Source organism: Acipenser ruthenus, chromosome 8 (assembly GCF_902713425.1).
Source record: "Acipenser ruthenus chromosome 8, fAciRut3.2 maternal haplotype, whole genome shotgun sequence".
In the NCBI taxonomy this organism is placed as follows: Eukaryota; Metazoa; Chordata; class Actinopteri; order Acipenseriformes; family Acipenseridae; genus Acipenser; species Acipenser ruthenus.
The window spans coordinates 7,255,896-7,282,219 of NC_081196.1; the positions used below are offsets into that span (position 1 = coordinate 7,255,896).

The 26,324-nt window shown below is 40.7% G+C and overlaps 1 protein-coding gene across 2 annotated transcripts in view; it reads right to left on the reverse strand.

Annotated features, from left to right (window-relative positions):
* Positions 1–1,481: 1,481 nt before the first annotated feature.
* The window catches only part of LOC117972754 (rho guanine nucleotide exchange factor 17-like), a 93,864-nt gene continuing 69,021 nt past the window's right edge, over positions 1,482–26,324 (reverse strand). Inside the window, exons 3-21 of one of the 2 annotated variants that reach the window (XM_059028335.1) lie at positions 20,823–21,005; positions 17,423–17,539; positions 16,286–16,378; positions 14,905–15,081; positions 14,029–14,079; positions 13,606–13,715; positions 13,212–13,297; positions 12,792–12,910; positions 11,383–11,590; positions 10,947–11,020; positions 10,397–10,584; positions 9,596–9,840; positions 9,082–9,325; positions 8,670–8,756; positions 8,435–8,553; positions 7,973–8,121; positions 7,234–7,408; positions 6,205–6,471; positions 1,482–5,493 (exon numbers count right to left, since the gene is read on the reverse strand). In XM_059028335.1, coding sequence (XP_058884318.1) covers positions 5,288–5,493; positions 6,205–6,471; positions 7,234–7,408; positions 7,973–8,121; positions 8,435–8,553; positions 8,670–8,756; positions 9,082–9,325; positions 9,596–9,840; positions 10,397–10,584; positions 10,947–11,020; positions 11,383–11,590; positions 12,792–12,910; positions 13,212–13,297; positions 13,606–13,715; positions 14,029–14,079; positions 14,905–15,081; positions 16,286–16,378; positions 17,423–17,539; positions 20,823–21,005 — 2,898 coding nt within the window. In that variant the 3' untranslated portion in view covers positions 1,482–5,287. The remainder of the gene's footprint in view (positions 5,494–6,204; positions 6,472–7,233; positions 7,409–7,972; positions 8,122–8,434; positions 8,554–8,669; positions 8,757–9,081; positions 9,326–9,595; positions 9,841–10,396; positions 10,585–10,946; positions 11,021–11,382; positions 11,591–12,791; positions 12,911–13,211; positions 13,298–13,605; positions 13,716–14,028; positions 14,080–14,904; positions 15,082–16,285; positions 16,379–17,422; positions 17,540–20,822; positions 21,006–26,324) is intronic. The other variant, XM_034922806.2, reaches the window with a different exon arrangement.

Genomic DNA, 26,324 nt, shown 5'->3' on the forward strand with positions numbered 1-26,324 from the left:
ATGGATTTCAAAATATGTTAATGCTTCCTATTAACAGATCCCTGTGCACAATCATTTGCATGCACACATTGCTGTGATATGCAACAGGCAAACACCCTATCTGTCATATTTACATTCTGCTTTACAGTTATTTCTCCCATCTCAAAACCTCATCTCTGCCCAAGGCAGTTTTTGCTTTAATAGCATGGCTTCTGAAGACGCCCACTCTCGCAGGGTTCAGATAAAGTGGGTTAAAGTTGATCTAATTCAAATCATCTGGCTGGTCTAGGGCTTACTATTACACTTGGATATGACTATTTTACTTTTGTGATGTTCAAGTTTGAAAAAATGTAGCAAGTCTGGCTTTCCGTGGGAGGAGGTTTTTCGGTAAGGAATCGTTCAGGGATGTCTAATATTGTTTTTTTTCTTCACACAACCTCCGAAAGTCTTCTCCGAGTTTCTAAACGCTAGTCTCGCCAAGTGACAGTAAGAACCCTTTTGATTTCTTTTTGATAAAGATTCCTTCTTATTTGCAGCTGTGATCTAAACATCATGAACAAACAAACCAAAACATTATCAAACACTTAATACACTGCCTGCTGAACTGCTATTAAATAAGCACTTTATCTGAAAAACTTAACTATAATGGAGACTGGGCATTTCTCACTTTGTATGGCATTTAAAGGAATCATTCAGTGTTCTTGCACTCGTACTGTAAGTGCTAGGCCTTCAAATCCCTCACACTAGCACACAGATGCAGAATACTAACATTCCTGTTCAGACTTCTTTAGGGGGTTCTCTTCAGTGGTCAATATCCCCTTGTATAGCGTACAGCATCTTGGAGGTAAACCAACTTTAATTACCCAGCTATAGCTATACTATAATGCTGTAATAGTTATGCCATTTTTTTTTTCCGTCCAGGTCAGGGTGATAAGAAAGTGAGGGTGCATTGGCTGACACCTATAACTGTTATTCCATGAACTGTTTATTTATCTCGGCCCCTATATGTCTCACCATCATGATATGGTAACATAATAATGGCATTCTGCACCAATTTAGTTGAAGAGTAAGACGCTTCACGTTTCATTTTTGCATTTTTCCTTTTTATGATGATTGCATTCATTCAGATTGGTTCTTACAGCACGCACTCTAATGCTGTGCTACGGTGTTTTGAATTCAGGAGCTGGAACATAGGTGTCTTTTTAGAAGTATGAGCTAGTGTTTCGGGGGTGGATGGTGATTTTTTGATGATGGTTAATCACACTGGCGTAGCTGTTGGTGAATCACCAAGATTTCGATTCACAGGGGGGTGCTGGTGATGGATTGAGATTTTTGCACATGGCTGATATTGTTTATTGTCCCACATAGTTGAATAATTCATTGAAGCTACAGTACTTGCTCTTTAAATGGTCTTTCAGTGATATGTGTGATACAGTATGTATGAACACACCCAGCCCCACACTTGCATGTTAGTCAGAAATAAAGTGCTAACATGTCTGGAGTCTGGCACCAGTGAACTTTTTTTAATTACAAAGAACCCACAGTGACAAAAACATAACAGGAATACGTGATAACCATGAATTTGTAATATGACTTGTAATATTTCAGCATAAAAGTTTTTTTTTTCTTCTTTAAAATACTGTAGTAGTTATAATTTAAATGCAATGGCACAATAGGTGTACCTAAGAAAACTTAAACAAGTATATAAAAATATGCCATTAGATTCATATCAACAATTGAAGATTGGGAACAGTATGTACAGAAAAGGTCATATATACCAATATTTACAATACACAAAGGTGGCTTCTTTCACACACAGACAGGCGGAATGGCTACTTACAAAGACAGTGCTACACGCGTTCTGCAAACATTAACAATTAACCATCTGCATGATATTCAGATTTGAAGAGCTGTGTTTGTTTTTCGTGTGGTAAATAATTAGCACTGCATTTTTATTTCTCCTCCCCCCCCCCCTCCAAATTAACCCCCTTCTTCCTCGTCACCCTACAAACACCGTCCTCTTCTTTTCAATGATGTAAAACCCTTTAAAATGAAGTCACAAGATGTTTAACACCAGGCTGCTTTAAAATGCAATGCACATTACCTCTCATACAGTACCGAGTGCAGAATGGGTGTGGAGTGTGAACTGAAGATATATAGTTTCCATGCACTTTGGAAACACATTATCTCACTTAATTTGTTCTTATTATTCGCCACAACACACACACACATGTAATTTTGGTTGTAGAAGCACTGTTACTTACTGCTATCATAGGAGCGTCAGCCGGCAGGCAGCTATCAAATTAACTACTCTCCTGATCATTGTGGAGCTCTTTGTTTTAACCGTGTAAGTGTTTTACCAGTAGATGGGCAAAAAAGGGTACTTGTGGCTTAAATCACTTGTTATTGTTACTTAATTACAATGCTTCTCTGAAAAATCAAATCAAAGCCACATTTTCTGCTCATCGCTTCCTCTGTGATTTTTACTGTCCTTCAAAATCACCAATTTCTACCAGCATACAAAGAGGCATGTTTAATCTTCCACAGTGCTATACATCTGCTTCCTGTGTTACAGGAAATATAATCCCATCTGACCTCTAATGGGCAGCAGGTTAGGTCCTATTACAGGTAAAACAGGAAGTGAACTCATTGCATTAGGGCAGGAAAACAATTTCTTAATTTAAACCAATGTGAAAACATCTCTAATTTGAAATCTGTACAAGATTCAGAATGATTTAATTCTGAAATGGGGTAAAGTATTTCACAGAAAAATATGCTGTTTTTTTAAAGCTGTTTTAACATAAGATAACCATGTAACATACCATGCACAGTGGATCCACAACTATTACTCCCTTAATTTCTGGTTTCCTGTTGTGTTTTCTCGCTTAAAGACAATTTGCCAAGCAGCTTTCTACTGTAAAATTGAGATCCATTAGTCTTTTGACAAAGGGCAGCAGAAAAGTAAAACAGCCATCTAGCCCTTTGAGGGTGGAAGACAAACTACTAGTGACCATACAGCTAAGTTAAAAAAAAAAAAAAAAAGAAAATGTCCATAGGGAAGATATTTTGCAAACAGAAGTAGATTGTTTCCCCCCTTTTTACCACCTGCAAGTCTTTTTTAAGAGGCTGTGTTGATAAAGCACATAGACATGTGCAGAAAATCTAGATTTGATATTCCCTTTCAAGAAGTGCTAACCAATGGTTTAAAATCCATATCTGTACTTCCTGTTAGCTACATTAACTTTATTACACACGCCTTTAATTGTCCAGAGAATATTTCGGTTCTTCACTTTTTCTGTTTTATTTTATTATTATTATTTTAACGTTACTTCAGGATATGAAAATCCAATGCTAAAGATAAACTAGTGTATCCTGGTACTTTGGCGGTAGGTCATGGCTGCAGCTAGACCACTGGAGTGAGTTTATGTGAGCAGCAGGAACTTTCTATCTGCAGCCTTGTCTTTGAAATATCGGCATTTCCCTAATTGTGGAATACAAAACATGCAAACAACCAAAACGGGGGCTAGTGATAACACTGCCTGTGCTAATAAAATGGATTTTAAAACCTCGGTCAGCACCCCCTTTAAGATCCTTGACAGTCATTTGAATTTCAGGGAAATGAACTGATTAAACACATAATAAAGCCACATGGCCACAGCTTTTGTGGTAAAAAATCTCTTGTCGATAGAATCCTTCAATTGGGAATGTTTTTCTTTAGCAGCAGCCAAGTACCATTATACCCACCCTGTACTCATTTTAGACTGTTTTGCTAAATAGCTAAAGTATCCTTTGCGAGATAAACTCTATCATAGAGTTTAGACTGTATATTTAACCAACAGTTGTGATTTTGCGTGGTTCACATATCCTCATTTCCATCGTTTGTATGTAATGGAACAGTGTTCGCAATGGAACTGAAGAGATTTTACATGTGGTGGTGCAGGCAGTTACTACAGCTGCAAGCTGCTCTGAAAAAAATCTAACCAGGCACCTGTTTCCTCATCTGTGTCCCAATGTCTAGCGCTAAGGGAAAGATAAATGCATAAATTAAGTGCTGTAAAAGATAACTAGTATAAAATGAAACATAAATACTGTACATAGAGGACCAATAAAAGCACCACAAACCAGAAAGATAAGCTTTGTCTAGTACTGCGGCCTTTAACAAAAACATCAAATAAAAACACACACACACACACCAATAAAATAAAGTGATTATGTGGCAGTATGAAAATTGTGGTTCTGAAGTTTGAAGAGAGGCACAAGCTAATCTTAGTGCATGTAGTTATGTAGCAAAAAAAAAATAAAAAAAATATAATTATAATAAACATGTTAACAAGTTACTTTTCAGGTACCGTGGCCACATATTGCACATTTGTTAAATTTTGCACGCTCTCTTCAGTTTAAAAAAAATCAAATAAAAAAAAGAAATGTCTTCCTTCGAAGAGAAAATAAAAGTCACAATCTGACACAACCAAGCACGAAACAGTAGTTAACACAAAATTAAAATGCTCATTGTGTATTGCCAATGCAGCCCTAGAAAAATGAGTGTAGGTTAAAAAAAAAAAAAAAAATAATAATAATGATAATCCGAAGCGTGATTGCAGCTTTTCATGCTTTCTTTCATGCCACTCATGTGCTTCTCACAGCCTGCGATCCACTCTCTGGTTAGAAACCAAATCTCCTTTGTGCATCAAGTCTGCTTCCACAATCCTGGAACCAACACTTTAAGATAGCACAGAACTAAGAGCTTTTTCCACTTATAAACCCACGTAGTGATAACGTGACCCAAACAAACAGGCCAGAATGCACCCAGTAGCTGTGTGATTTCTAGTACCGTAAGGCTGACCAAATACGTTTGGTGAATGTCACTAATGTACCGATTGCACGACTTTCTTTTTCTTTTCTCCTCGATTCCAGTGGAGAGTTCAGACAATAAGCGGAGAGACTCCATTTAATTATTTATCATAAATCATCATCTGTCTTCAGTGTCCTCCTCCTGCCTGTGAAGCTCAAATGGTGCAACATGAAGACACAGCCGGACACAACGCGAGCTGTGCGAGGTTTAATTCTTACACCAAACAACGTTAAAACAGCGCTTTGAAGCGACCCTTTTAGTGTTCAAAAACACCCATGCATGTACAGACAAGACGTCCGAGTAAACGACAACTCAAAAAAATAAAAAATAACTGACACACACACACAGGGGGACAACGACAATCAGCCGTTGGTCAGCAGCGGTGCATGTAACAACGACTGGCACTTTTCGCAGGGTCGCTGGTGAGCAAGTAGTATTAGAGGACGGTGGCGAGGATCAAACCCTCCACAGGAGGAGATGGTTTGTGCTGTCGTCGCGCCCCACAGTCTCACTGCTGCTGGTGAGCCGGAAGTCTTCATAGCCATCACCCCCGCTGATCACCAGCAAGTTGGATTTGGACTGGATGACGGTGGAGGCCCTGCGCCTCGTGGAGTCTCGCTGCTGCAGCCCGGCAGGGCTCTCACTAGCCAGGGTGGAATTACCTGCAGGGGAAAGGACAGGCAGGAAGTCAACCAATCATCTCCTTCATCTAGACCAGTCATTCCCAACTGCAGAGATGTGCAAAAACAACAGTGAAGCACAGAAAATCACTTGTACCTAAGAAGTGTTTATACAGTGCTACGTTAAAACCTATTCATTAACTGAAGAAAGGACATTAACCCCATCAGTGCCATCTCACTAAATGCAGCTCCAGAATCAGAAGCATTAACAGAAGGATAGACTATTGATGGCATTTAGGGCATTGGATGAGCCTGGCAGATATCCACTGCCCTGACCTTATCCCCTGCAACAACAGTTTCTGTGAGTTCATCATCCATAAGGACCAGTCAGTCAGTCTGCAGCCTGCCTGAATTGAAAACGGATGCTTTCCTACTGCAGTAAATAACACAGGGAGTTGTTGAAAGGCTTGTTGCATCACATTGGAATCACATTACTCGCACCAAACACCTGAAAAACTACTGTACATGTCTGTGTGCCACCCTCAGAAACGTGACGGTACACTCTCCCAGTCAGCAATCATTGTGTGATGAAGGCACATTTCTCTCTATATTTCTTCCATACATTTCTACCAAAACCCATTCAAAATTGTTTAATTGAACCAAAGTAACAAGGACCAGGACTGGCAGGCACTTTGGCCACCCCTGACTAAGTGTTTTTGAAGTTCTGGCTGAATATTTGCATACAATACTGACCGTGCTCTCTGGGCAGTGGGAAGGCCTCATCGAAGTCCTCAGGCAGCTCAATGGAGGTGAGGAAGCGCACGTGGCCGGTGTGTCCGTGCGCGGAGCCCATAGGTACCAGAGGGGTGCGCTGGGAGCTGGTGTTGGTGGACATGGGTGGAATGGACAGTGTTAACACCACACCAGCACTTGTCCCAATCCACAGCAGGTCTTTACAGGCCAGGAGTGCTGTGATGCGTAAGCAAGCGGCTTTGTGCTGACGGATTATGGCATCTGAACCTGGAGGGGAACAAAAAGAAACATTATATTATAAGCAGCAAATCTTGTAATACCGGTTTAAGGATCAGACTTTTTTGGTTGGTCTGCCGTTAATGAATCCAAAAGACTAATGAATAAAAAGAGAAAGGTTTTTTTTCTCCTTGCACCATGCCAAAACAGTTTATATGGTGACTCTAGAGATAAGAAAATACAGGTTCACCTTTTTATGAGTGTAACTTATCATTAGTTGTTAAACGGATTAAATGTGGATACCAAAAACATAACACTGCAGCTCAATTAAACTGTCAGAGGCTGTCAGCACTGCCTTTATGTGCACTGGAAAGCAATGCAGATTGTAAAACGAATATTTAGACCTCGATTCAAACTTGTGTATGCTTGCAAACATGTATAAAAGCACAAAGATTAAAGATTAATCACAGCTTTAAATCCATAACTTTTTTTGTGTTAATTAAATAATTGTTAAATGTAACATAAAACATAACACACTATACAAAAATCTGTTTCAAATGTAGTAATGCATTTAATGAAACAGCTGAATGCAATGCAACTACATACCAAGGGTTAGTCATCTCAAACTGGATACACCTGAGCTTACCTAGACATATAGACATATTACACATAGAGACTCATAGTAATGCCTTAAATGGCTTGAACTGCAATGAGGGTCAATACAACACTGGCTCCTACATGTGTACCAGGGCCTTAGAAATGGGCTCCAGAATTCAGCCCTCTTCCTTGTGTCTCTCAGTTGTACCTGCTTACCTGCCAGCATTTTGTGCACAGCGGGGGCCACGTCCACCTCAGTGAGGGTCTCGTAGGTGGCAGCGTGGTAGAGTCTCACCTGGGCGCTACCCTGGATGGCTATCCACACACCCAGGCCATAGCTCACCATGCTCGTCACACAACGGGAACTGTCCTGCCCAATCTGGAACATGTGCTGGAGGGGAACAAACATGACATGTCAGTGACGTACATGCTGTATACCCCCCACCAAGGATTTCAAGAAGTCTTGTGTTGATATCATGAAAAAGCCATTTGACAAATATCCAGAGCATGTCGATCGGCATCTCATAAACAAGGCCAATGCTTCAAAGTTGTCATCTTCCTACACTGTGATAGCGTTGTAAAGAAGAGAAACTATTCAAATTATCTGGAATGACTTCTTCTACCAAGTTTCAAATTTGGATGAGCAGTTCTGATGAGGACGGCTGTTCAAAACTGCCAGCTAAGGACCGAGTGGTCTCAATTAAGGGTTTATATTGTAGTTCTGATAACATTTTTACTTTGCACTTGTCACCACTAGGTGGCTAAACATTTGGAACTGCTAATATTTTTTAAAGAGAGACGTTCAGTGTTCAACCTTGAGCCCAAAAGCCAAACACCAGGAATGATGACACTGTGTTCTGCTGCAGTGGAAGTATTACTTTGTCTTTCCCCTGATCTAAGCAATGCCCAATGAAAGACATCCCTAGAAGGTGTGAGGCTCTCATGGTATCATTACCTCCTGTGAGAGTGTGGCTGTGTTAATGATGAGGACCCGGTTTTGACAGCCGCACCACAGCTTCCCTGCCACTGGCACCATCTTGGTGACTGGGTTCCCAGGGGTCCCCAGACACAGCGTCTGGGAGTTTTGGGGATCCCAGAAACTTCCTGCAGGAACATACCGAAATACATCAGTGACTGCAGCACTTTTACACCAATCTAACATCCTTACCAGAAAGGAATCCTTTGTGACCAGATGAAATCACCCAAGAAAATCTTACATACATAGTATATTTATAATATTTTTGTAATCCCTTTCTTTATAATATATAAATTGGACATATTTAGGCCATAGTTTTTTAAATGCATATATCAGTTTAAGGGTCTTTCAGTCTGAGATATTTTTTAATTGCCTCTGTAAAAGCCTCAGTAGTGGCTGTGGGTCCTGCCTTGTGAAATATGAATTCAGAACGAATGTAACCTGGCCGGGGACAGCCTCCAGTCAGACTCTGGTCACTCCTGGTTTCCTCACCTGCTTCCCTTTGATAGACAATCATTTCACCGTTTGCCAGAGATACAAACACCTTGTTGTCAAGGTACCTGCAAACAGAAATGGAGACAGTAATTAAGTGAAACCCTTTCATCCACAGTGCTTGGGAAGTAATCTGGCACCACAGCCTGTTTACAAAACCAGGGAAACCCACAGCAGAACTTACAAGACACACAACACGGATGCGGAGTGCTGCATCTTCATACTGTTCTTCCTGTTTCGTATGTTGTCAGATGACTGATACACATGGATGCTGCAAAAAAATAAATAATTACAACTAAATATTGTGGCTAACATCACTTTAAGGTGACAAGTTTTAGTTAACACTAAACCTACTTCTAAATAGAATTGAAATGGCTTTTATTACCATATTACCAAATCTGCACAACCTTTTTCATCAAGACTACAGCAACTACCCCTCCTTTTAATACCAACACCGCCACAAAAGATAAGGTATATTTATAAACTGTTTCTATAGTGAACATAGAGCGAGCAAGCAATTTAAGCAATGCTAATCACAAACGTGTGCATCTGGTGATAAAAGCTAAAATAATCAAATGAATAAATAACCCCCATACCAGCCGTCCTCGGTGCCCAGCCACACTGAGCTCTGGTAGGCCTCAGGATCGATGCTCAAAAGGTCCTCCAGGCTGCCTCGGGTGAAGGATCCCCGGCTTGACCGTCTCATTGCCCGTCCGTCCATGGGGCTCTCGTTGTTAAGGCACGATTGACCGTACGAGCTGGGGATGGCCGGGAACTCCTGCTCCTCCTCCGAGCTTGTCGTCTCTGCCGCAATTTCCTTGGAGCTGGCTGTTTCCTCATCTGTAGGGTCAGGACAGGTTAGTTACATACAGTGAAGAAGAAGAAGAAGAAGAAGGAGAAGGAGAAGGAGAAGGAGAAGGAGAAGGAGAAGGAGAAGGAGAAGGAGAAGGAGAAGGAGAAGGAGAAGGAGAAGGAGAAGGAGAAGGAGAAGGAGAAGGAGAAGGAGAAGGAGAAGGAGAAGGAGAAGGAGAAGGAGAAGAAGAAGAAGAAGAAGAAGAAGAAGAAGAAGGTGGTGGTGGTGGTACAGCATTGTTCATGCTTTGTGCGTACTGCCAAAGCTGGAGGAGATGGTGGAGCGGCTGGCCTGACTCTGCAGTGTGGAGGAGGGGCTTGGCGAGGACTCATCATCCGTGTCGTCACTATCGAAGGGTACCAGCTCCCGGCCCGCCCCGTCGGGGGGCTCTGCCAGGTCCAGGGAGGACCCCGAGATCGAGATGTGGAGCCGTGGCTCCGAGGAGGGGGGGTTGGGGTTAGGCTCCGAGGAGGGGGGGCTCAGCAGGGATTCCCCGCGCTCCCTGCAAAACACAACACAATGCACTTCCAATTCCACTTCAATCCAAATCACACTGTACACGGATTCACACTGTACACAGATTCACATTGTACACAGGTGATGTGCTTCACTGATGAGTCTGTTTTAATTCAAGGGACTGTGCTTTGAGAAGCAATTTGAAAGTGCTGAATTAAAAATCCATTAAGAACAGGACTGATATTCTAAGCCACAGCTGACACCAACGCATGACTCGGCCTTCTAATCTAATCCTTTATTCAAAAAGGGCAAAGTCAAATAAATTAGCAAGAATCCTGCTGTATTCTGTTGGCTATTCTTTTCTGAAGTTCTCGGTTATGAACACACCACACTTCATGAAGGTTATCGCCTATAGTAACAGGAAAATCTTTTAAAATATAAACAGCTTCATTTAAGGAACTGTACAGCTTCCATCCCACCGATTTTCCAGCTAGTTTACACCGATGAAAGCACTAGCTTCAGGCTGTCCAGTAGCATTCGAATACCTCTGAACTACTAGTGATTTAAATTGTGCCAAGCTGGCGTCAGCACCGCAAACAGACCTGCCTTTGAGGCCCGGCACGGCGGCAATGCAGATGATGCGGGCTGAACACACAGCGATGCAGGCCTCCACGGTGGGCTCGTTCTTGATGTTCAGGAGGCAGACCTGACCCACGTAGCCGTCACTGTTACACACCCACACCTCGTAGGTGTTCTCAGGGCAGCTGTGACTGGGGGACGCGCAGGAGAACTAGGGCAAAGACAAGAGACAGTGGAAGAGAGGACTCTGAACAGGATCACAAGCCAGAAACGACCTTAAATCTGAAACCCCAGGTACAGTGTAATGCATCTCCTCCGAGTGGCTGATGAGTTCAGAAAACTGACATCAGCAGAAGACACGTACAGCACTTACTCTCTAAAGAGATGGCTTTTTCACTTGAATGACAAGATGTTCATTTTATTAACTGTGAGGATAGCAGTTCGGGTCAAGTCCTTGCCTCTTCATTCAGTTCAATGGGAAGCCAAGCCATTACAACAGTATGATTTTTGTGATTTAAAAACAGCACAGGATCAGCATTAAGGCTCAGTGTTTGGGAAGTCCTTGATAACTACCTGCATTCCGCTTCTTGTTTTCATGATGGGAATAGCCTTCAGAAACTCTGGGTCCCAGTGATCTTTGTTCATTGCTTAAAAAAGGAGAAAACAAGTGTAAATACATTCAGCAATATGCGATATGATTAAATAAAAATTCTATTTGAACAGCTCTTTTCACTAAGCCTCTCAAGTCCCTGAATAGAAATCATTGTCGTACGCAAGTTATTTCTAAACCTACGCAAAACAGACTGATGGGAATTCTGCAATCACAGGGTATAAATTCCCATCAGTCTTGTGCCAAACCTTCGTGAAAGCAAGATACCAGGCTGCTGTCAATGACAGGAAAAACACTTTTGCCTCATACACATGGCAAGGCCCTATGGTTACTCCCTATATAAAGTAATGCTTTTTGCTGCAGTGGTTGGATCACAAGGTGCCGCAGACAGTGCTGTACCCAGTTTCTTCTTAGCATCCTCAAAGGCCTGCTCGAAGTTGCTGCGCGTGTCCGGTGCGCTGAACTCAAATACGAAGCTCCCCTCGAGCGAGGCGGTTGTCAGCTCCACTTTGGTGGGCGGGAAGGTCATGCTGAAGGAGAGCGACTGCTTCTCTGCCAGGTCACGATGCACTGCGGCCATCAGGTCCTTGATGACATCATCCAGGCTCTACAGACACACAGACAAGCGACACTGAACCAAGACACCAAGAGCCGAGTAGTTTGCTTTATATGCAATCGATTCAAGTGTGGTATTCAAATGATTTGTAGATGGTCACACTGATAACTAAGTAAAATCACTGAGAGGCACAGAGTGATTTTTTTTTTTTATATTCATTACTATTCCCTTTACATTTTAAATTAAATAGCTTATTACACAATCCTGTGAGAAACTCACTGGATGTTGCCAATACGTTTTCTGGTCTGCTGTTATATACTACAATAGCAGTCTGCAGGTTTCAGTGGAGTTCCTTGACATGTACACAGGTAGGCACAGTTGAAAGAGATAATGTGACACAGACATGTGGAGGTGCGGGGAGTGGATCACAACCGTCTCTAAAACATTCGTCTCATTTTCAGCCATGTCCCAGTTCCACTGCATTTTTTCACAGTGGGTGCATGTTATTAAGTAATGCAGTCCTTGAACTTTCTGATAGCGAGTTAGTGGCTGACCTGATATTTGAACCCAAGATACCCCTTGCCCTTAATCCTTTGCCTAACCATGAGACTAAACACCCAGACATGGAAGCAGCCAGCCCCAGAGTCCCCCATTTACTATCCAGAGTAAATCCTTCCTGGGAAAAACTAAACCCCTTCTACAGTACATATTAAAATCATACAGTCTAATGGATAGAAGACTGTAGCCAATGTGTAGCCGAAGACAGTGGTTCACCTTTTAATGTAAGCTTTTTCATCAACTGAATAACATGCGTCTAAATAATTTACATTGAACATTAAAAACTGATAAATGCATGGTGCAGCCATACCTAAAGTTGACAAAATAGTCATAGAAAATACCTGGAAATGTGTGTCCTATGGTGTGTGAGAGAGAGAGAGCGAGACGGAGAGAGACCCACCAGTGCCAGATGCTTGACAATCGCAATCAGCTCACAAAGACCCCATGATAGTAGACTGATTGAAATATACAATTTTATTAACCCATTAAGTACCAAATAAATGCTTCGACTTAAGTCTTCATTTAGACTTAACTTTTGCTGTTAATAAAATTAGAGGAAGTTATCATAACAATATAGTTCAAGAGAACATTTTAACAAACAGGTAGATGACAGTTAAAAAATGCTCCAACGGCACTAATGGGTTAATCTGCAGCTAGTTTGCTTGGGCAGGTACTTCCTGGATCTGCCGCTCACCTGATGGGGGAAGCTGAGTGTCTCAGACAGCTTGCTGATCTGCCCCAATGTGCTGAGATCCTCATCTAGACGTCCTATAGTCTTCTGAATGTTCTCCCGGTTCGTCGCCTGGGAAGTGCCTGTGAAAGAGAGGGGGTTACTTTTTTTTTTTTTGCCAAGGAAACTGCAGGTATTCATTAAAGGTATTCTGCAACACTATCATCAGAAGTACCGAATGTTTCAAAAAGTCTGCATCCATGGGCTGTAAACTGACGATTGTCTTTTTTTTTTTAAAGCTGTTTAAAGGACGCAGTGCAGAAATGAGAATGCAAATTATTGGTTATTGTGTTTTCTATATGTCGGGCTAGACAGTTGTTCCAGACGTCTTAAAACACTTATGGAAAAATGGATATTAAAAATAAAATAAAAAACAATGCATACCTTTTACTATTTCCACGTCTTCTAAAGGCAGTTTCCAGAGAGACTTGTATTTGCTCGATGTGTCTATAACATTTGCAGCATTATAGCTATGAAAAGAAGTCAGAAGATTTTCATTTTGCAGTGTGACCACTAGGTGGAACCCTGTTGCACTGAACTGCAGTATGATAATGCAGGTGGCCTGCAGCCCTACCAAGGCCTGCATTTCCTTATACAAGCAGCAAGGATTCGAGCAGCATTGAGATGGGAGCAACTGGAAGACAGATGACATTTAATATAGAACATGACTAAGAGACAGCGCTCAGACATCGATGTTATGCTGCTTCACAGATGACTAGCCAAGTCTGTCCCACATGCAGATCTTTAGTCCATTCACATTTCTATGCTGTGTACTTACAGGCTCACAGAGCTGCGGCGAAGAGATCCTGACTTTCGCTTCAGCGTTGTACAAATCAGCAAGTCAGTGAAGAGGAATAGCGACCGGTCCTTTTTACCGCCTACAGCCTTCTGCAATACGAAGGTTAGTTTGAAGAGTCAGAAGGACAGCAGTTTCAGTATATCGGGTTCAAGAAAATCCAGAGAATCAAAAGTATTCAAGGTGGTGATCAGCACAGGGTAGGGGTGTGTGGGATACCAATGCATCACTTGACCATTACTGGCTTCAATTAGGATGGATTGAAAGTGCCCCCTATAACCATCTGCGGTAACTTCTGGTATTTTCTAAACTGCCTGTATGTCTAGTCGAGTGAAACCAGAAACAACTGGTCAGCAAAAGGACTAACCTTCAAGACACCAAAAAAACAAACAAAAAAAAACTTACCACTTCCACAACCATCTCCTGTCTTAGAAACTTCCTTTGAGGATTCAAAAGCTGTGGGGGGGGAAAAAAAAAAAAAAAAAAGATTTGAAATCAATGTAGTATTCTGGATTCCATGAATATTAACTCACCGATACATGTCAAAATAAATAAATAAATAAATAAATAAACACACACACACACCCAGGGATGCTTTTGTATTTGTATCTGCAGTACATTACATCCTATAGATCCTATACATAATTCACACCCATGGTATTGAAACTGAACAGCTTTGTATCTCTACCACATCTTTGGTTATTGATAAAACATACCTACCTTGGGTGATACAGAGCATGAAGGACCCACACTGTACTACTGTGTGTGAACTAAGGGTGAGTGCTGCAAATCCCTTTCCAATAAAAACCAGAGAGAACAGCTTTTTCTGACTGATCGTGATCAGAAACACAGCTGTCTATATTACAGAGTGGAAAGGGTGTAGAATTATACGTTGAGTGTAGAATGCCTTAATGTGGTGGTTTCCAACCCAGTTCAACATCAGGGTAATAAATCAAATGATCTGGTGGTAAACAGTAATCCTGCCTGGGGTTTCCAGCACAAACCACTTTTAGTGAACTACGGAATATACACAACATCATTACTTTAGGGACCAGGATTTTTGGCCTGTCATAACCATATTTTCACACTGAACAACTGAAAAAAAAGGGTTTCTTTAGCAACAGCAGGCCAGATATTGCCCATTAAGGGACTCAATTATATTGTCAAAATATCTTTTATGTTACGCAGTGGTATTCATGAGTGTGGGCTCAGTCGTGCTTCACAGAACTCTCCCTCCTAAGTGCTCCTTCAGTCAAATTAAAATAATGAAAACAGACATACATTCTCTATCCCTTCAACGTGGGACTCGATCTCCTGCAGCACTCGAGTCTCCCTCTCGACTTCCTCTGCGTTCTTTCTCCCCTTGTTGATCCTCTCCGCCAGTCGCTTGATATTCTTCTGTGCGTCCAACAGGAAGGGATGGTCTGGGTGGTCCTCAGGAGTGTGCTTCAAAAGGTCCTGACATTGACACAGGCAGACACATCACTGAACAGTGGGGATTAGGGGGATCACGGGACCACTGCAGGTAGAGGTACTACCAAGTGGTATGGAGTGATGGTCCAAGATCCCATGGTGTAAAGACTGATAAAAAACAAAGTCATTTCAGCGAAAATATTCAGATGTATTTGCACATTTCCTGGCTACCCAGGTCCTGCAGAGTCTGCATTCAAGAAGGCCTACTGCACTTCTCCTTGTCCTCATGATGAGAGTTCACAAAGAGAAGTTAACTGTTGTACTTTCTTGTAGTATGTAAAAAATGCTTGTAACAGTTGACAGAAAAGTAAAATACAAGCAAAGGATTTTCCATTTTTACTGAGCATATGATAGTACCCTTTTTTTTAGAGCATTTACTTTGTTACACATTGATTTACAGCTAATGAGCTGGTTTTCCAGGGTATTCTGTTTGGTGAAACATTAGGATCCATCAGTAATGTAATCTTTTGTCAGACACAAGTGTGCGTCATCTGCAGGCAATTTAAACCAGCAGAGGCTAAGGAGGCCTGTGTAAAGATGTGAGCTGATCAATGCCATGCGTCACAACAGACTGACAATGAAACGTTTCCACTTCAACTGGGGAAACTCTTAACCAAAAATGATCTGCAATTACAAGTGGCTTCCCACAATCCTTTCTTGTTAAAACCTATAAAAAGACATGCCTTTCAGCTTCTCTGATCAGTAGACCAGTTCCACATGTGCTTATTTTAACAGCACGTACAGAACCTGCTACAATACAAGCACTGCACAGTAAAGGTGAAGTACATAACTCAGTTATAAAAATCTTAAAAACATTTCTGGTTTGAAAAGGGTGAAGGGATGAACTGCTCCCTCTTAATCCATGCAAGCTTTTCTAGAATGCTCAGGCTGCAACATTCACGACAACAGGTGCAGGTGTTAAAATGGCCCAGAATGCTGCAGTAATACAATGCAGTGTTAACAACCTATTAGGATAAATGGAACGCATGTGGGTATCTGTTTTTAATGTGTATTTCATCACCCATTAACTAGTATGCATGTATCCTACCACAAGCACTTGTTTTTCTTGATCTGCTTTCGCCCCCAAGGTCACACAAAGAGTCTTGGTTCCTTATCTCTCATTTGTAACCACCACACCACACTGCCTGCTGCGTTCATCAACACAATGACATTAGAACTAGCCTCCTACCTTGACGAGAAGCTCGTAGCGAGGAATCCTCTGGACTGGCTTGATCATTAAGTCTGCGAGGGCTTGCTTCTCCTTGTTCTCTCTTGTGCATTGCTGCAAATTGAATATGGTGAGACGAAGGTGTTGTCAGAAAAGAAGCAGGATCTAGGGTCATTTCTTTTAGGTGTTTTAGAAACTGTTACAGAAAATCTTTAAGCTCCCATTCCTACTGTTTGTTACCTCCAGCTGAAGATGCATTTCCTTGGTGAAGGGGAATCACCGGTCTTCACGGTATGCTGGTCATACTTTACATAGTTTTCTATAGAGAACCACTTATCCAGCTGTGAGTAAGCTCAGTAGGGCATTCATTAGCTTATTGGGAGGATCAACATCTGGGAATATGAGTTGATGCCTGTCCTTTACGTGCATGTATTTCACTCTTACATTTTTACTGCTATAAAGAGAATCGTTTATCCAGTTGTCATAAAACTAAATTACGACATTCTTTACTACGAGTTGTAAAGCATCGGATCAGAATCAGCTCTAGCTTTGTACGTACAGTCATGGAGTTAAATCTTTTCTGACAGAGATCATTTGGGGGTTAAGGTACATTACCTGCAGACCAACAGGAAGTAGAGGGCTACTCCATAGCGGTGTACTTCCAGAGAGGTTTTGAAGTATGCTTCTTATTTGTATTTATACCAAGGCGGTGACTGGTGTATGCAACGACAACACAGTGAAACAGTGCCAGTCTACAGGTCTTCATTTGCTCTGAAAAGAGCTGTGTGTTCCCTGACTACAAATCATGCTCTGGTTACAAAGCTAGTGAGCTAACTCGGGCATTCTGCCAAGATCGGCTTCCTTCCCAAAAACAAGCCTAAGTGAAACCCACTCGCCTCTAACCTGTCTCCTGATGGGAGAAGAGACCCATCTGAAGTCTCCATCCACGCAGTACTTGTTCTAAAATCGATGCCTCACATAATAACCAGGGTTAAAAGGTAGAAGCAGGTTCAAGGAGTTGCAGTTGGCCTTCGTGTCCCACGACACAAACTGCTGTTGCGGAGTTGGCCAACAGATGGCACTGTTTCACAGAACTAGGAATGCATACCGAAATCTTGTTGTGTTGTATATTGTCAGTTTTGTCAAAGCAAAGCTTACCTCTAAAAACTTCAGAAACGCAGGTTTGGCCTCCTTGGCTATCCTCACAGCATCTTTGGCATTCAGGAAGTTATCGATGTACGCTGAATAAATATTCACAAGTATATCCTTTGAAAACTGTACAAAGCAAGAAAGGAAAGGCTTTTTCAATGAGTAAGTTATAAAAACAAAAGAGATTTTACTGCATATTGTACAGTTGGGATAAATGTAATATTTATTTTTAAATTACCAGGAATTACAACATACCTTGCATAGTATTTAAATATTAAATGACATTCAGTAGTGTAGACTGTATTAACATAACAGGGAAGATAAAGGAGGACAGCTATACTGTAGAATGACCAACAGGCAGGCTGATACTCAGATTTACCATTCTGGGAAAATACAGTACCATTACTCATTCATCACCAATTGATTTCCAATGCACCTCAACTCTCGAAACACAAGTACCGTAGACATGCGTTGAATACAACTGTCAGTGCTATCAACCACATGCTCTCCAGCTGAACAGAAACCAGTGATGCACGTGGCACAAAAGAAGAAGCATGAAGAATGCTAATAAAAGGAGAACTGGCTTCACTCTGGCACTGGTCCTGTGGGATCAAAGCACATTGTACAGTATATACACGACCACCCAACAAGTATGTATTAATGCAGTGAGACGCTTATTTCCCTTTTACCCCACAAGGCCCCCTTGCCTACTGAAGATCTTGCTATCCCTGAATAGATAGTTGTCCCCCAACCTCTTTTTAATAAAGATATGCTTCACTGAGTCTCACAAGTGTCTTCCTGAGGTGATGTGTAGTTCAAATGTTTGTCATAGAATTGTATTAATTTCTTTTAGTATTACTACATGTGCCAACATTGAGTGTATTATAGTGATGGATACAGAAACACTAATCTTGCATAACCTTACCAAAGGTAACATTAGGTAGTCCAAGATTAGTGCATTAGTTCAATGAAATGGTGTATGATCCAATAATGCATCAATCAAAAATCACTGGGGCAATGTAAATTAATTACAAACACACTACCTGATCAAACTGACAAAACCTTACCAGAAATGTTAGCTTTTAAATTGGATTTTGCAACTGAGAACAAGTCGTTGTGTGGTCAGTTTCACCAAGGTGAAATGGAGGTGAACCTGATAAAATGCATAATTATATTACTTAATTTGCGTCTTTGAACTTACTCTAACAGAGTTTCTTCCCACTGAATGTGTTTGCTTGGAATTACAGAGCAACATTCCTGCAATTCCTCTAGATAGCTTAGGGATGAAAATAAGACACCCATTGCTTTGCAGTTTAATCCATTCCTGATTTCACTACAGAGTTTAATGAGAAACACCTGAGCGTGTTACCAAAGGGGAGGCTACTTTTAAATAACAGGTCCCAGCTTTCATCACCTCTGAGCACCTCTCCAAACAAACTGGAATGACCTTTCAAACTTGGTAGTTACTGTGTAACTAACAAAGCAATGCTATCTTAGGCTACTGCCAGTATGTTACGCCTATTGTCCCAAATAGAGTACTGATTGGAGAGGAGATAAAATGACTGTTAATTTCTATAAAGTTTAAAACAGTTTGTGTGAACTCTATGGAGATTGAGAGTTGTCATGACAAAACTTTGCAAAAAAGTTCACGCGCCCTAGTCTCTGTAAGTCGCCTTGGATAAAGGCGTCTGCTAAATAAACTAATAATAATAATAATAATAATAATAATAATAATAATAATAATAATAATAATAATGGTCTTTCGAGTCTTGAAACACAATTCAACCCATTTCAACGAAATAATCCACTTAGAGTTCAGAAGTAGAAGTGTGACTTTTTATTATTAGTTAATACATCGTTAACTCCATAACCATTAAATAACCATTAACAACAATTAAACACAGTTGTGAAAATGTCAGTAAGATAGTTTTCAACAGTTTTTGAACAAAGAAAAAAACTAAAACTGTAGCTGGACACAATGATATATTGGAGATTCACATTTTAGTGTGAAAGTGGTACATGCCATTTGAAATGTCAGTATGACTTTAAATATTAAAGGCGGACTGGATGGTGGCAGACATATTCTCTATATAATTGGCTAAAGAGCTAAACCCGCAGGGTCAAAATGTCAACCACTAATCACATTCATCAGCCACTAGAGGGAGTCTACTGCATTGCACGAGCAGCAGTTGGATAGAATCACTATTAACTGTATATCAAATGGAACTTGAAATGTGACAGGCCTGTTTCTCTATTAGAGCAATAAAATACCACTGACTTCTAATAATTAACAAGAAAAACAACAACCGCACAATTGCAAAAAAAAAGAAAATCTAAACCCCAATAATAACTAATTGTAGAAAAATCAGTTGTGCATTTCACAATACCTACCTTACTAAAACAGACAGCGAGATCACACAATGTTATAGACCCGTGCCAGAAAGCTGCTTAAGCATTCAGAGCACACCTTTCAATCACACCACCTGCGCTCTGCTCTGACAGTCTTTTAGAAAACCCACTCAGCTGTGCACACCAGCCATTCAAGCCCCATCAGAACTCAGACACATTCATCAGCAGCATCTTAATCTAGATCTTGGCAGACCAACACATTCCTGGGGAATCCCTGTTCTCGTTCCGCTAATGAAAAGCTCTTGATAATGTTCAGCGTATGTCGCTGTTTATTAGGGTCCAGGCAACTGGTGCAAAAAAGGCAATTTCTGCATGTATTATCCTGGTAGCAAGACAGATTCAATGGAAGCGAACAATTACATTTCTCTTTAATGGGTCACTACACATGCTTTCCATGTTCAAAGGTGTTAATTGAGGTGGAGACATAAATGCAGACCTATGACCTTGTATTGTGAAGGTAGTTCCACCTACACTGTTGTAAAGATTAGTTTTAGAAAACCCTCAGACAGATCTTTATGTGTTTTACAACACTGTAGTACAGGTGAGTTGGAGTTGTGAGCATTTTCTTCTTAATGGTCCTCCAATCAACAAAGCCGTCTCCTCCACCTTTCAGACGCACACACTTAGGTGTTTTCTTACAGTGACTCAGAGATTACACATGCAGACCACATCACTTACTGTAGTTAGTTTTGAAATGGGCAACTTGACGAGTGACAATCTGCTCATGAATCTGACAGTATACTGTGTACCACTTCAGGGGTTAGACAACATATTGGAAACACTTACAGCCCAGGCCATATTGAAATAGCTCATAACCCCTCCACAACTAATACGTCATGTGAGGGTCAATTACATCAAAGTGTGTGCCACATATGGAACTGATGAACTAGTTGGGGGGGGGGGGGGGGGTTGTGTAAGGGGCAGTAATGTCACTTGGGCAGGGGGTCCGGGGGTTCAGGAATGGGGAACATCAGCAGGATGAAAATGTAAACTAGCTTACCGACTCGGTGAGCAGGTCCCCCACTTTCTGCTTGGCATGCCAGTCATGGACGCACACCAGGACCTGCTCCAGGAACTGCTCGTGGTGCTCCAGGATCTCTGGGATCTGGAAGAACATCTCATCCACCAGAGAGGGGTCGCATATGAACGAGTTCTCTGGCTGCTTCAGAGGCCTCATGTATCCCTGAAAACATGCAGTATGAACACCGCTCTCATTAACACCCTGTGCCAAGCTGAACACACGGACATGCTTCAGGTTAGTTTGATAAGCTACTAAATGTTTAGACAATCACCAAATCACTTACTGCATACACTTTTTGACAAAACATTTTTAAAGGATATAGATGGATTTTTTTTGTTGCATCCAATAAGGTCTCCCAAACCAGGAATAACTGCAGGATGTGTTTCCATGGAAACAGGCTGACTCATGTTGAAGGGCCAACGTGTATAATCAAATGGGACTGCTGTATCCACTGTAATATGGAGACCGTGGAGGATTTTGACAATATGGGCTTACAGCATAGGGTTAAATGTTAACTGAATAAATGAGAAGCACTGAATTCTTTGGTGACCCATTGCAGGTTATATAACTGTATAGAACATCAACAGGAGTAGTCCGTAGTTTCTCAAATTAGAATCAGGATTGAGATGCTTGTTTGCAGCTATTTAAACAGTAGGGAAGGGTCCTTATACAGAAACATAACCACTTAGCAGAGAATAAGAGGGTATAATGGTTCTCTTGCGTCAGCATCCAAAGAAAGATCCTCTAGGTGTCTGGGACGAGTCTTTTGAGTGTTTCACAGTAACTGAGCAAAATATTCAGGAAAATACACCTTTCACAGCTGTAGCATTTTCTATGTAAAATGAATCAAATGTACATGGACAAATAGGTATATTTCCTAGACTGCAGTCTTCAGTTTTTAAAAGGGTTTGTGATGTTATTGTCCAGGTCAAGGTCTCAAATTTTGAAATCAAGCCTGAAAGAGCGAATTGGTAGAACATATTCTTCTCGTTGTTTCAATTCAGTTTTATACCTTTTCTAACTTCACTCAGCACATCTGTCTGACTTTTTAAACCTCAGAAGTTTAAACTGCTCCCATTGCCTCAATATAGTTCTCAGAATGCAATCTAAACTCTATTTACATCTGATGCAGCACAGTGTATCCATCAACCTGCCCCCCCGCCACCCCCCCACAACACTGCCTCTAGTGGATGTCAGAAATACCACTTTTGTTCTATGTGGCATTACAGTATGGCCACTAGGGGCAGTGTTACAGGGGGGCAGGTTAATGGTTACACCCTAGTGTCATATAGGTAAAGAGGAGCACTATACACTATTGCATGATGTTATCGCCACTTCCTGCCGTAGACAGTGCCTGACCATATTTGCAATGCCTCCTCTAATCACTGTTGTCTCATATTTTTTAAAACAGGACCCACAGATCATAAATCAAATAAAACAAATAGTCAAATTGGTAAGATGCCAGCCAGCCACAAAAGTAGAACGAAATAGCTTGTTCCATCATCACAGCTTACATGCACATGTAGCACCATCAAAAAAGGTTGTATGTTTTGATAAGCAACGCTGGCTAGTTGCCTTAGTTTTGCATGCAGGAGTTACAGCTGACAAGTTAATGGTTTTTAAAATGTTCAGTGATTACATATAATGGCATCCCAGTAATTTGGGGCTGATAACTATCTATGAGAAGAGAAAAAAAAAGGCCCAATGAAAAACCAGGCACTTAATTTTTTGTCAGTCATTGCTGGCTTGCTGTCATGCCTGATTACAGAAAGACAGAGCCTTATGCTTCTCATCCATTTTGAGTCTGGAGGCCAAGGCACATGACTGGAGCCAAGGAGTAGGTAAGCACACACCACCATTGTCTAAATCAAGCAATTCATAATGCGTTTTTTGTTTTACTATGGCCTTACTTAACTCAGTCTTTAATCACATTACAGCATTAATATTAAAAATGTGAGAATCAGCTGAACAGGCCAACTGGTGCCTTTGAACAGATGCTTTTTTTCAACAGGTGTTTCTTTTTTTTGCACTTTGTATGAGAGGAGAGAAAATAAAAAAAATTAAACATCTTATTTTTTCTGCACAATTGCACTTATTCAGTTCAACATTTCATCCCTTGAACTTCAGCAACACCACCATGAGTCCTTGAATTTATGTCAGCGTGCTTATGCCATTTGAAACACAGTACTAAAAGAAACATAATAAATTAAATGTTTTGACTAGACTTGAGTGTTTACGTCTTATGGATGATAGTGTGCTGCTCCACTCATTACTTCTCAGTGCTATATGAGAAAATATTCAGTCATTCGTCTGTCTTTTAGTTTTAGTAAGGCGAGTAGGCGCAAGACGGGGGATGTACTTATGTAAAAACTAAGACGTGTTTATTTATCATTACATAAAATTACTGGAAAACCTATGATATTTCAAATAAATATGTTGCCCTCCCTGTGTTTTTTATATATATAAAAGTGCTGGTTGAAACTAAAATCTGGAACCATGTACTAAATGAAGGGGAAGGCCCTGCAACACTGCTCGCTGAAGATGCTGAAAGTTAGACTCACAGGCAAACAATAAGACTTTGTATCCATAAAACTGCCATTGGAAAGTTTTAATAATTACGTGTGTTGTTGAAGAAATAAAACAATACCTGGCAAGCAATAGTGGAAAGAAATACCCTACTTTTGGTGTTGAAAAACAAACAAACATTTACCTCCCAACTGTTCAGAAGAGGGCCTGGTTGACAAATTGCTCTGTGGATGCTTAACAGTCAATGGAATGAGAAGTAAAAGAACCACATTTTTCAACACAAAATACCCCCCAAAAAACAAGAAACACGGCACGTTTTAAAGATGCAGTCAGTTTTCAGACACAGCCCAGGGTGCCAAACTGGATTGCATACAAGGGATAAATGAGCAGCAGAGGCCTTTTTTGAGGCCTAATTTAAAGAGAAAAATTGGTATGGGTCAGATATATCAAATGTATCTAAACTAGGGGTTTAAATCGATTAATGATTAAATAAACCTGTGGTCTTTGATCGAGTAAAAAAATAATGGATGGATTATTCTTGTCTACAGGTACTGGAGTGCTGTATAAAAAAAACAGCGTGCGAAAAAATAAATCTTGAAAAACGGCGGAAGGTATTTCTAAAGATCTTGGCAAATAAGCAACTGGAAGGTATGTCAGGATGAAGAGAAAAAGGCTGCAACTCGCAACATTTGCTCATTGGTGCCTTCCTTTCATGGCAGTACTACAAGTGTACTGTATCATCTTAGTCGCATGTAAGCTGATTAAAAACACCAACAAAAGCCGCAGGCTTGGGCCCTCTGTGTCACCTGCTTCCTTCTTCAGTGGGGGGGGGGGGGGGGGGCACTTACCAAGCAACTCATAATTTAAGTGACATAAAAACAAATTATTTAGTAGTTTAGGTAAAATGACTTGACCAGTCTGTGTAAGCTTAATAAAGGTGATGACTATTATGTTTTAAATACACTAAGGCATGGAAAAACTGAATGTATGTGTGTGTGTGTATATATTTGTAAAAAAAAAAAAAGAGGCAGCTCAGGAAATGCTCATTACCAGCTGAAATTGATTTAGGTGTGCATTTGTATCTATTTACTGGATAGCCAATGCACTTTGTGACAGGTTATTTTAATAACACTATCTGAAAGTCAAATAGTAATGAAGCACCCTTAACGTCAGTTAGTTAATTTGATTTTTATTTTGAGTCAGCTGTGAGAGAAACATGCTCGCTCCCTAGCACTTAATATCATATGTTGAGGTGAGGATAAAAGCTCTATAGCCACGAATGCAGACGACGCCTGGCTCTTTTGCATACTCTTTAAGATGCTCACTTGCGGTGTGCATTGACGCCGGTTCAGGCCCAGCCACACCCTGCAACATCGGTGGCTTGTCCCAGCTCACGTACAAAATCTGTATGAATCAAATATTTAACATTTCCATTAACACCAAGTTGATCTTGTTCAGAAATACTGTACTGTATCTTGGTTTATAGAATCAGGAGGCAAAACTTGATCTTAAATTACTGGGATCCCGAGACCCCTAGAATCTGCAGAGCTTGCCAAGTATATATTTATTGAAATTGAACGAAAGGTGGTCTTGGGTGGTTATGAGACAGGGTTTAGGATATTTACAGGCAATATATATATTTAACGGTTTGTTCATGAAATATATAATGGCTTTGGTTTGTACACAAATGGTAGCAAATGTGACCTGCAAGACTGTCATATTTACAATGGGAAGCAGCTGTTTTGTCAAGAACAAAGTGCTGTTATGTGGATTTTCTTTGTTATATTTTCTTTTACAAAAAGTGAATAGAAGAGACAGAATTAGCAAGTTTTTTTTAAGCCCACTACTGAGCTAGTAAGAGTCCCTAACATTGTTGCTGAGACAACTGTGTATGTCACCACTCCTTTATAAATCAACGAATCAAAAGGCTTCTCATGCTCGTTTTACAATGGATAACATTTACAAGACAGTTACATAACATTTTTACAGGCTTCTTCCACATTCTATACCTACCATTCAACTAACAGAAAAAAATGCTTGCTACTGCTGTAAAATAGATTCTTAGTATTAATGGCAGAATTTCTATATTAGTTTTAGAAGGGGTCCAATTGAATATGCACAGAACGCTACACAGATTGCATATAAAATAAAAAAAATGTTTCGTGGTTTGTTTAACAATGCAGAAAGTAACACACAGTACATCAGCAGCAGCTTAAAAAAAAAAATCTGAAGATTTCAATGTAATATCAATTTATTAAACATTCGTGCTTGACAACATCCTCCTGCCATAAAAAAAGCCAGAATGCACACAGAATGTTAATGTAATAGAGCTCAGCAGTCAAGCAGTCTATAGCACTAACCTGCACTACAGTCCTTAGAGACACTTTCCTCTCTATGGCAAGCTCAATGTTAACTGCTGTCCTCCAGGTACGTTTCTAAAGACCTGCCTAGTACTAAAGATCAAATGTGGAAAACTGCAAGAGTATATTCTAAAGCTGTATATGAAGAACATTCTGCTGAATTGGCATCTCAGCCCATTGAATTGAATGGAAAGGCAAGGGCTGGGTATGAACCACAAACCATACGGTTGAAAGACGAACGTCTCGCTGTTTACCTAAAGAACAAGCTCTGTACTCGAGAGGCAAGTACAAGTTTCATGCTGATGTAAGTATTATTCACTCATCTGCCACGAGGAGGAGTTTCAGCACAACATGTACCCTGTTCTTTTGAAGAATGTTACAAGAAGTATACTCCATGTAGTGTCATGTTTATGAATTCATTTAAGAATTCCTGTACTAGGACATTGACTAGTTACCTTGACCTATGCTAGCATTTAAAGACAAGTTCAGGGTTACCTTTAAATGGGGTGTAAATTGTGAATTTACTGGCTGCCACAATATTCTCTGCTAATGCCTAAAGAGAACCTTTTTGATAATGAGGCGCCAAAAGGATAAC